This window comes from Oncorhynchus kisutch, linkage group LG8 (genome assembly GCF_002021735.2).
Source record: "Oncorhynchus kisutch isolate 150728-3 linkage group LG8, Okis_V2, whole genome shotgun sequence".
Taxonomy (NCBI): Eukaryota; Metazoa; Chordata; class Actinopteri; order Salmoniformes; family Salmonidae; genus Oncorhynchus; species Oncorhynchus kisutch.
The window spans coordinates 72,875,821-72,887,849 of NC_034181.2; the positions used below are offsets into that span (position 1 = coordinate 72,875,821).

At 42.0% G+C, this 12,029-nt stretch overlaps 1 protein-coding gene across 4 annotated transcripts in view; it reads left to right on the forward strand.

The window, feature by feature from the left end:
* LOC109895221 (tubby protein-like) overlaps positions 1–12,029 on the forward strand; it is a 113,403-nt gene that overhangs the window by 76,439 nt on the left and 24,935 nt on the right. For all 4 annotated transcript variants that reach the window (XM_031831141.1, XM_031831143.1, XM_031831144.1 and 1 more), the window contains exon 3: positions 7,845–8,007. In XM_031831141.1, the coding sequence (XP_031687001.1) occupies positions 7,845–8,007 (163 nt within the window). The remainder of the gene's footprint in view (positions 1–7,844; positions 8,008–12,029) is intronic.

Consider the following 12,029-nt stretch of genomic DNA (forward strand, 5'->3'; position numbering starts at 1 on the left):
AAAGATGGAGGAAATGGGGCCGCAGGTCGGCATCCTTCTGAAGATCCGTAGGCGAGCGAGTAAACTCCCACTGCCATCCGGGTGTGTTTATTTGTGAATAAAAGCTGGTGCTCGATGTCTAATATTAAAGAAGTCTCGAGGTATTGCTCGCCTGAGGTAGATTACCGTATGATAAGCTGTAGATCCCACTATCTACCAAGAGAGTTCTCATCTATATTATTCCTAGCTGTCTATTAACCACCACAGAGCGAAGCTGGCACTAAGACCACTCTCAACAAACTCTATAAGGGCATAAGCAAAGAAGAAAATGCTCACCCAGAAGTGGCGCTCTTAGTGGCCGGGAACTTTAATGCAGGCATACTTAAATCAGTTTTACCATATTTTTTTTTACCAGGATGTCACATGTGCAACCAGAGAAAAACAAATCCTAGACCACCTTTACTCCACACATAGGGATGCATACAAAGCTCTTCCCCGCCCTCCATTTGGCAAATCTGACCATAATTTACTATCCTCCTGATTCCTGCTTACAAGCAAAAACTAAAGCAGGAAGAACCGGTGACTCGCTCAATACGGTAGTGGTCAGATTACGCGGATGCTACACTACAGGACTGTTTTGCTAGCACAGACTGGAATATGTTCCGGGATTCATCTCATGGCATTGAGGAGTACACCACCTCCAGTCATCAGCTTCATCAATATGTGCATCGACGACGTCGTACCCACAGTGACTGTACGTACATATCCCAACCAGAAGCCATGGATTACAGGCAACATCCGTTTCAAGCGAAAGGCTAGAGCTTCCACTTTCAAAGAGCGGGAGACTAATCCGGACGCTTATGAGAAATCCCGCTATTCCCTCAGATGAACAATCAAACAAGCAAAAGCATCAATACGGGATTAAGATTGAATCCTACTACACCGGCTCTGACGCTCGGTGGATGTGGTAGAGCTTGAAAACTATTATGGACTACAAAGGGAAACCCAGATGCAAGCTGCCTAGTGATGTGAGCCTACCAAATTAGCTAAATGCCTTTTTTATGCTCGCTTCGAGGCAAGCAACACTGAAGCATGCACGAGAGCACCAGCTGTTCTGGATGACTGTGTGATAACGCTATCGGTAGCCGATGTGAACAAAACAATGTGAGAATGCTGTTCATTGACTACAGCTCAGAGTTCAACACCATAGTGCCCACAAAGCTCATCAGTAAGCTAAAGACTCTGGGACTAAACACCTCCATCTACAACTGGATCCTGGACTTCCTGACGGGACGCCCCCCACGGGGTAAGAGTAGTTAACAACATGTCTGCCACGCTGATCCTTAACACTGGGGCCCCTCAGGGGTGTGTACTTAGTCCCTCCTGTACTCCCTGTTCACTCACGACTGCATGGCCAAACACGACTCCAACACAATCATTAAGTTTGCTGATGACACAACAGTGGTAGGCCTGATCACTGACAATGATGAGACGGCCTATAGGGAGGTCAGAGACCTGGCAGTGTGGTGCCAGGACAACAACCTCTCCCTCAATGTGAGCAAGACTAAGGAGCTGATCGTGGACTACAGGAAAAGGCAGAACAGGCCCCCATTAACATCGATGGAACTGTAGTGGAGCGCGTCGAGAGTTTCGTGTCCACATCACCAACGAACTATCATGGTCCATGCATACCAAGACAGTCGTGAAGAGGGCACAACAAAACCTTTTCCCCCTCAGGAGACTGAAAAGATTTGGCATGGCTCCCCAGACCCTCAAAAGGTTCTACAGCTGCACCATTGAGAGCATCTTGACTGGTTGCATCACCGCCTGGTATGGCAACTGCTCGGCATCTGACCGTAAGGCACTACAGAGTGTAGTGCGAATGGCCCAGTACATCACTGGGGCCAAGCTTCCTGCCATCCAGGACCTATATAATAGGCGGTGTCAGAGCAATGCCCATAAAATTGTCAGAGACTCCAGTCACCCAGACTATAGACTATTTTCTCTGCTACCACACGGCAAGCGGTGCAGGAGCGCCAAGTCTAAGACCAAGAGGCTCCTAAACAACTTCTACCCCCAAGCCATAAGACTGCTGAACAATTAGTAAAATTTCCACTGGACAATTTACATTGACCTCCCCCCTCCCTTTTTGTACACTGCTGCTACTCGCTGTTTATTGTCTATGCATAGTCACTTCACCCCCACCTACATGTACAAATGACCTCAACTAACCTGTAGCCCTGCACACTGACTCGGTACCAGTGCCCCCGGTATATAGCCTCGTTATTCTTATTGTGTTACTTTTTTATTATAACTTTTTATTTTAATCAATTTGGTAAATATTTTCTTAACTCTTCTTGAACTGCACTGTTGATTAAGGGCTTGTAAGTAAGCATTTCACGGTAAGGTCTACACTTGTTGTATTCGGCGCATGTGACAAAGTTTGATTTGATTTGTATTGTGCTTAGGTCTGGCATAACTACTGTAAAACCGTGCAGTTATGGATGAAGACCATCATGAAAATAAAATAACCTTTTAAAACCGTAAAGAAAAATGTGTTATATTTTTTGGGGTGAAATGAACAGCTGACTGAAGACCGGCCAGGTATTTGTAGCTTCGTAAGAACCATCCTGATCACTGTAGTGCTGCAGTGGCCTGCTGGTATTCACTCAGGGAGTTCCTGTTGGGTTCACACAGTGTGGTTCTAGTGACAGAGGAGAGGAGACAGTATTATAGTCTGGACCAGGGGTCTGGTGTGCTACAGACTGTTCTGTTTGTCTGTCTATCTCTGTAGATTTTCTGCAGAATTGACCAGGTTCCTCGTGCAAAACCATTTGTCATGTTACAGTAATGGGACAGACTGGTCAAATAGATTTTGGTTGCATTGGTTTGAGCCTTGAGTTTGAGGTTTTGGTTATGTGGTTGTCATTACTGTGAGTCTATTATCCATGAAACTCCCATGGCTTGGTCACTCAATAGCTGAGGACATAATTACCATTATTGCTCAGCTGCTTTGCATATGAAGACAGAAGGATCTAAGGCTAAGAGGGGATTTCCACATAACACAATAATTTGTTTATCCACTCTAGCTTCTCCCTCATGTGGGTGCTAGCAAGCAAGCTAGGTAGTGCTAGTTATCAACAGCCAATCCAGTAGGGGCTGGAAGCTATAGTGAGCTTTGATATGTCCATAACGTTGCGATATCGCCAAGTATTATCATAAAGTTCAGCTTGCCCCAACTTTGGTCCCGCCCTGTTCATGCTCGTATTGCCCAACGTTCCCCTCGTTCACTTCCCTCCATTGAAAATGAATGGGGCTCTGTTATTTCATCGCCCCCAATGAGGTATGTGGAAATGCATTGTAAGGTTGTTCAGCATGACATGGACAGTATGATCTCCATCGTGTGTTCTTACTATAGTACTTAAGGAGCCTGGAAAGCCTGAGCCTGGAAAGCTCAAACCAACCTTCCATCTACTTTACCGTAACACTTTTGCATTTTATTCTCAGAGTAGATCTGTTTTAAAGGAATTGTTTGTTAAAGAACATAATATTAAATGTACTGCTTTTCCACAAATGAAAAATAACGAACATACAAAATAAATTGTCAAGATATTCTGTGCAAAAGAAAGATAGACCCATTCTCTGTTTTTCTTCACATAGTGTGGTGTCCCTGCTGAACAAACCATTGTTTGAATATTGTTCAAACAATGGTTTGTTCAGCAGGGACACCACACTATGTGAATATATTGACAATTTATTTTGTATGTTCTTGAATATCAAATTGGGTATGGATATTCATACTGCATTACCGAGACAGGTACCCAAGCAACAGTATTCCTTAAGCAGCATCCACATCCAGCTTCAATCCTGTAAAGTCTGTTCATCGAAATGTCAGGAGTTACTGTAGCAAGTTGCATAACCAGTCCTGATGCTGTAACAATTTTGTTTTAGGTCCAAAAGGTGGCACATGTTGGTTATTCACCTCACATGCTTTTCAAATTGTGAATTTCTTGGTAACCTCCTGGCTGTACATGCACTGTCAGGCATTGTGCATGAGAGAAGGACAGCATCTTGTTAGTGGAGAGAGAGGAGAGAGAGGCAGAGTAGGAAGAGGAGATAACTTATTAGTTGGTTATTTCACTGTACAGTGACTGGTGTTGTTTTGGACAGCTCCTCCCATGGTTCCTCCTGGTTAACTTAGTTCAGGCTTCCTCCTCCTCCACACTCACTGCTAGAGTGTGCTGAGACGTTGTGTTCTGGTCATGGCTGAAGTGGTGGGCTAAATGACACAATCCCAATTCTCCACCCTTTTCCCAAAGTGTGCACTTGCACACTTCCTATCTTGGAAACGATACACCAATCAAATACTTTTCGATTCATTACAGAAAGTGTGCAAGTGCCCACTTAGGCAAAGGGGTGGAGAACTGGGACACAGACATGGGTTTAGATTAAGGGAACTCTGTACTGGTACAGCAAACAACAGTACAGCAGAGTACAGTCTAGTGGTGTTCCTGCTTCATCTGGGATTCTCTCAATATTTGATGAGCTTCCAGCCTTGGGATCTCCCTTTGTTTGTAAACTTACATAATCTCAGATGACTGCTGACTGCAGCAGGATGGAAGGGATACCCAAGCTGTAGTAATACTTAATGTAGATTTCCACATTGCCAGAGAGGGGGGATAGAGCTGAGGAGAAACAGATTGGGGCAGTGGTCCTGAAACATTAATTACAGAAGCAGAAGACATTCTATTTTGGTGCTTCTGAAGTGCTTCTGAGACTGTGCTATGCAGAGGTTTGAAGCAACTCTTCTTGCTTTCTGTGTTTTTGAACTCTGAGGGTGTGGAGCTCTAACACTCTGTGAACTCAGGAGAGCTGGCTTTTACAGGATGTTAAAAAGTTTGTGACTGCTCATTAGGATTATGACATAAATTAAAATGGCTCATGTGGGAAAAGGAAAGTAATTATTTAGTGTGAAAGTAGGATAATGAATTTGTGCAAAGACACAGATTCTACTGAGCTACCGGATAAGGATAAAGGATTTGTGTGAGAAAATAAGAGGTTATATGAATTTTTGGTTTTTGTGTGCCAGTGTGTGAATCATGTTAGAGAGTTCATATACTGGTCACTTCTGCAGCTGATGGTTCAGGCTTATCTTTGGTCAGTCGTGTGATTTAAAGGCCTTCTCACACTGGACATAGGCGTCAGTCTTTTATGATTATTACATGTCACACTGCGATTTTACCAAATTAAAATCTTGATATCCACCAGTGGTGTAAAGTAAAAATACTTTAAAGTACTACTTAAGTTTTTATTTTTTGGTATTTGTACTTTACTGTTTATATTTTTGAGAACTTTTACTCCACTACATTCCTAAAGAAAATAATGTACTTTTTACTCCATACATTTTCCCTGACACCCAAAAGTACTTGTTACATTTTGAATGCTTAGCAGGACAGGAAAATGGTCCAATTCACGCACTTCAAGAGAACATCCCTGGTCATCCCTACTGTCTCTGATCTGGCGGACTCACTAAACACAAATATTTCGTTTGTAAGTTACGTTTTGGAGTGTAAATGTTGGAGTGTAAATTCAAAATACAAGAAAATCATGCCATCTGGTTTGCTTAATATAAGGAATTTTAAATGATTTATACTTTTACTTTTGGTACTTAAGTGTATTTTAGCAATTACATTTATGTTTCATACTTAAGTATATTTAAAACCAAATACTTTTAGACTTTTACTCACTCAAGTAGTATTTTACTGGGTGACTTTCACTTTTACTTGAGTAATTGTCTTTTAAGTTATCTTTACTTTTACTCAAGTATGACAATCGGCCACTTTTTCCACCACTGACATCCACCTGGCCAGATTGTACGATTCACTTCAGTTTTGTTGTCACATTCTGTGATTGGCTTGCGCTGCTATGTCAGCCGACGTAGGCTACGTCAACTGCAGTGGTGTATTGGCCGGTTCCCCTCTTTCCACTGGGATTCTCTGCCTCTAACCCTATTACAGGGGCTGAGTCACTGGCTTGCTGGGGCTCTCTCATGCCGTCCCTGGAGGGGGTGCGTCACCTGAGTGGGTTGATTCACTGTTGTGGTCATCCTGTCTGGGTTGGCGCCCCCCCCCTTGGGTTGTGCCGTGGCGGAGATCTTTGTGGGCTATACTCAGCCTTGTCTCAGGATGGTAAGTTGGTGGTTGAAGATATCCCTCTAGTGGTGTGGGGGCTGTGCTTTGGCAAAGTGGGTGGGGTTATATCCTTCCTGTTTGGCCCTGTCCGGGGGTGTCCTCGGATGGGGCCACAGTGTCTCCTGACCCCTCCTGTCTCAGCCTCCAGTATTTATGCTGCAGTAGTTTATGTGTCGGAGGGCTGGGGTCAGTTTGTTATATCTGGAGTACTTCTCCTGTCCTATTCGGTGTCCTGTGTGAATCTAAGTGTGCGTTCTCTAATTCTCTCCTTCTCTCTTTCTTTCTCTCTCTCGGAGGACCTGAGCCCTAGGACCATGCCCCAGGACTACCTGACATGATGGCTCCTTGCTGTCCCCAGTCCACCTGGCCATGCTGCTGTTCCAGTTTCAACTGACCTGAGCCCTAGGACCATGCCCCAGGACTACCTGACATGATGACTCCTTGCTGTCCCCAGTCCACCTGGCCATGCTGCTGCTCCAGTTTCAACTTCCACCTGACTGTGCTGCTGCTCCAGTTTTAACTGTTCTGCCTTATTATTATTCGACCATGCTGGTCATTTATGAACATTTGAACATCTTGGCCATATTCTGTTATAATCTCCACCCGGCACAGCCAGAAGAGGACTGGCCACCCCACATAGCCTGGTTCCTCTCTAGGTTTCTTCCTAGGTATTGGCCTTTCTAGGGAGTTTTTCCTAGCCACCGTGCTTCTACACCTGCATTGCTTGCTGTTTGGGGTTTTAGGCTGGGTTTCTGTACAGCACTTTGAGATATCAGCTGATGTACGAAGGGCTATATAAATACATTTGATTTGATTTGATATTGGATCTGCGCATGTTTCAGCACCAGCAGCGCAAGCTTCCCTCAATGTGAATGCGAGAGTAAAATGAGTTCGGAAATTATGCATCTTAGAATTTTCACATACAAACTTTATTATGTCCGAACTCAGAATCAAATACGCTTCCCAAAAATAACATGGTCACTGTGGTAGAACGTTTATTTTGATTGGTGGTGATGTGCGTTTATCAAAATCCCATCAGGTAAACAAGATTATTAAAGAAATCATTTCTTCTTGCAAAGCATTTAAAAGATTAAATAGAACTGTTATAAGACACGTCTGTCAACTAGTCTGGTTCCTCTTCAGGAAATTGTAAAAAATACCATAAAAATGAAGGCTGTCACCCACCTACAGGTGAACGAAATGTATCAGACACAGTCAGGCAGAGGTCAAACTCATGTCCCAATGATCTTGTCCTTGATAGGGTGTTCTGTAGCTCATCGTATGAAGACAAGCAGAAATGTAATTTATGCTGGACTGTGGCATGATTGCAAGCTGGGCAGATGCACATGTTTGTCCAGTAATCAATCTTTAATCTACTGTAGCTCAGGTGATTGGAGGGCCAGAGCGCACAGACACATTTCTTCTCTCAAGGACACAGTCTTAGGTTAGGGTTAGGGAAAAATTTAATTTGAATGGGACAGAATTTTGTGTCCCCACAAGGTTAGTTGTAAAAGAGTGTGTGTGAGAAGGTAAACCATTAGTGTTATAAAATGTCTATCCATGTTAATGTATTATATATGATACATTATTAGAAGATATTTGAGTGAGTGTGTGCATGTGTCAATAATACCAGAAGAATTGAACACCATTGAGGTGTGTGTGTGTGTGTTTCAGCGAGCTCTCCTAGAGCAGAAGCAGAAGAAGAAGAGACAGGAGCCTCTGATGGTGCAGTCCAACGTGGACGGGCGGTCTCGTGCCCGCAGGACCAAGCAGTGTGAGGAGCAGGCTCCCCTGGTAGAGTCTTACCTCAGCAGCAACAGGAGCACCATCTACCACGGTAAGAGAGCCAGCCAGGATCCTTTCACCAGGGCTGTGTCTCGAATGGCACCCTATTCCCTATATATAGTGCACTACTTTTGGCTATGTTTTGTATACTACTACTACTACTATATATGCTTTTTCCAAAAATTTGTGCACTATATAGGGAATAGAGTGCCATTTTGGTAACAGCCCAGGACCCTATCAACATCTGTTTACCACAGGAACCCACTTCCTCTCATCTCTGAGGAAGCTGCTCCAGTGGTGCCGGGCAATTACAGAGATGTCCAGTAACGCTCCGGCATGGGGCCCTTTCAGGGGCTATTCACAGCCATGACCGGGTGGTATTGATCCAGGTTACTCACATAGAGTGCTTGTGAAAGATGGCTGATTGAAATACTGTATCCATGTTCTTGTCCTGATGCGCTGCTCACTGTTTGATCAAGTTCGTCTATTGATTCTTAGCTCCTGGGCCAAAGGAAAACTTTTCTACTGTAGTGACTTTTTTAGTGTTACTTTCTGCTCTGCATATGTAAACACTTAGATATCTATCAATACCATGTCAAGGTTGGCAAAAGAAACATGTAATACTTTATTCATTAAATAACTTTTTCTTTGTGTGAGAGAGACTCCAGGATTTACCAGTACATGCCTTTCAACTATAAAACTCTAGTGGTCAGAGCTCTGCAGTAGTCCTTCCAGATAGAGCAGAGATGGTGTTAGTGCTGTGGCGATTGGGCCACTGATCTCCACAGACAGACTTTAGCTGTAGTCTTAATCCCCAACTCAGTGACTGAGTCTGGGCTCCAGACCATGCATCTAAACAGCACACCCTGTATGGCTGGCTGCTGGAGAGGAACACAATGCCCAACACAACATAAATCAGGCAATGGGGTCAAAATAATGGCTGAAAAAGCAAATATACCACTAATCACTATTAGGGCAACAATGAAGAACTTTAAAACCATTGAACCCGAGGCATTGAACCCGAGGCATTGTCACTTTGATTAGAACCAGGTGCTATGGTCAGATGAGATGAAGATGGAACTCTTCGGCCACACACACTAGAGGTATGCGGAAAATAACCTCATACTTATTGTAAAATATGGTAGTGGATCTTTGATTTTATGGGGCTGTGACTTGAACCCCATTGAAAACCTGTGGTTTATATTGAAGAGGGCAGTCCATAAGCGCAGACGAAGGATGTCAATGTCCTGAAAACATTCTGTATGGAGGAATGGTCCAATCTCATAAAACATTATAGAAGAAAGCTAAGTGCCATTATCCTCACAAACTATTGAAAACAGGTGGTGCCAAGGATTCCGACACCTATCTTTTTGAGATTTTCTTTAATAAATCCTCTTAGAGCTACTACCCCCCTACTTTGTGCAATTTCCGCCTGAAGACATACCCAAATCTAACAGCCTGTAGCTCAGGCACAGAACCAAGGATATGCATATTCTTGGTACCATTTGAAAGAAAACACTCTGAAGTTTGTGTAAATGTGAATTGAATGTAACACAATACATCTGGTTTAGATAAAACAATGAAAAAAAACATACGTTTTTTATTTTTGTATCATCTTTGAAAATGAACAAGATAAAACAAACATTCAGATAGGATGATGGGGACAATTTCAGTGAAAAATATGAGGACAACCGTACTTGTGCAAAGTTTCAGAATGAACTTCCAAAATGAGTGTGCTACATGACATTTATCATGAAGTCACCCAGGTGTCCCACACAAGTAGCCCAAATGTACCCAAGTGGCCAAATTGGTGAAGGTATACATTTTGAAACAAATAACTATATACAAAACACCAAAATGGTATTCTGACACACACACCGCCCCCCCAAAAAAACTTGAGAAAAAGAAAAGAAAAGAAATTGGGGATTATTGATTAACTTCTTGCGTCGAGCAATCCCGTATCCGGGAGCGTAATCATAGCCTCAAGCTCATTACCATAACGCAACGTAAACTATTCATGAAAATCGCAAATGAAATGAAAGAAATATATTCACTCACAAGCTTAGCCTTTTGTTAACAACACTGTCATCTCAGATTTTTTTCAACCATAGCTACACAAGCATTTGTGTAAGAGTATTGATAGCTAGCATAGCATTAAGCCTAGCATTCAGCAGGCAACAATTTCGCAAAAACAAGAAAAGCATTCAAATAAAATCATTTACCTTTGAAGATCTTCGGATGTTTTCAATGAGGAGACTCTCAGTTAGATAGCAAATGTTCATTTTTTCCAAAAAGATTATTTGTGTAGGAGAAATTGCTCCATTTTGTTCATCACGTTTGGCTAAGAAAAAAACCTGAAGATTCAGTCATTACAACGCCAAACTTTTTTCCAAATGAACTCCATAATATCGTGAAAGTTTTTTTTATCCAAAAATTAAAAGAGCGCCCCCTATATCCAAGAAGATAAAAAAATATGGAAAAAAAATATATATATGCATTTACAAAATAACATGGGTAACTATTTACACACTTTCAATATTTGGAAGACCCTCAGTCCTCTATCAAATCAAATGTATTTATATAGCCCATGCCTAAAACCCCAAACAGCAAGCAATGCAGGTGTAAGCATGGTGGCTAGGAAAAACTCCCTATAAAGGCAAAAACCTAGGAAGAAACCTAGAGAGTGGAGTGGAGTTTGGAGTGTGACTGTTTGAGGTTGTGGACAGATGTCTTTTATACTGATAACAAGTTCAAACAGGTGCCATTAATACAGGTAATGAGTGGAGGACAGAGGAGCCTCTTAAAGAAGAAGTTACAGGTCTGTGAGAGCCAGAAATCTTGCTTGTTTGTAGGTGACCAAATACTTATTTTCCACCATAATTTGCAAATAAATTCATTAATAATCCTACAATGTGATTTTCTGGATATTTTTTTTCTTCTCATTTTGTCTGTCATAATTGAAGTGTACCTATGATGAAAATTACAGGCCTCTCATCTTTTTAAGTGGGAGAACTTGCACAATTGGTGGCTGACTAAATACTTTTTTGCCCCACTGTACATCTTTATATATTACAATTAAAATGTAAAAACAATCACAAATAATATTTTATATTAATTTCAAACAACGGCATTAGCATGAGAGCAACTTACCAGTCCAAAACAATGTCCTCTCCTTTCAAAAAATATGCCTCAGTTTCAGAATCAAAGCTATGCGAGCTAATGGAGTCTTCAAAAAGCAGATCTGTCTCACTTTCACTATCAATTTCCTCTAAAATTGTTTCTACATTCGTATATCTAGTCTTAGAATTAGCTTTCCTTGACTTATTCACCATGATGTTGGATAAATAAACAGCTGAAGATGCAAGTCACCGAAATACTGCTGTGCGTAATAAGCGTCGCTCCTTCACGGTTGAATTGGCAATGGCGAAAGAACGGTCCTTACGCCAGCGTTCGTCTTACAACAAAGAACCATGGGATATTGCCATTTACCTCTGCTCATTGGCTATCTACCCAGCTAGACTTCAAGACGATCAGTGGTCATTGGGTTAAAATACAGTCAATCAACGAGACAGTGGTCATATAATTGGTGCACAATGGGCTCCTCACTTGTTGTCTTCCAATTGGTTTTTCCGGGTCAATACGTCCCGCAAAATGACCCATCAAGTTTGGTTGTGTTACAAACAAACAGTTGATTGCAAGGAAACCAAACATGACTGGATAAAGTCAGGGAAAGTCTGTCTATTTTACGTTGGATGTTACGTCGAAAATTGAATGACACGAAATTCAACGAGATAAGAGTTCACAAAATGTTTTGTGTTCGGCAATAAAAAATGGATTTAACCAAACAAAAGACCATTCATTGTGTAACAATGAGCATTGGGATTGCAACCAGAGCAACATCTTCAAAGGTAAACAATTTATTTCAATGCAATCTGTGATTTTGTTACGCAAGTGCTGGTTGAATAAGTAGTTTGATATGGGGGTCTGTGCTCATAATATCGCAGCGTATTCTTTCACAATAAATCTTTTTAAATCTGACAACGCAGTTGGATTAGCAAGATTCTAGGCTTTCGA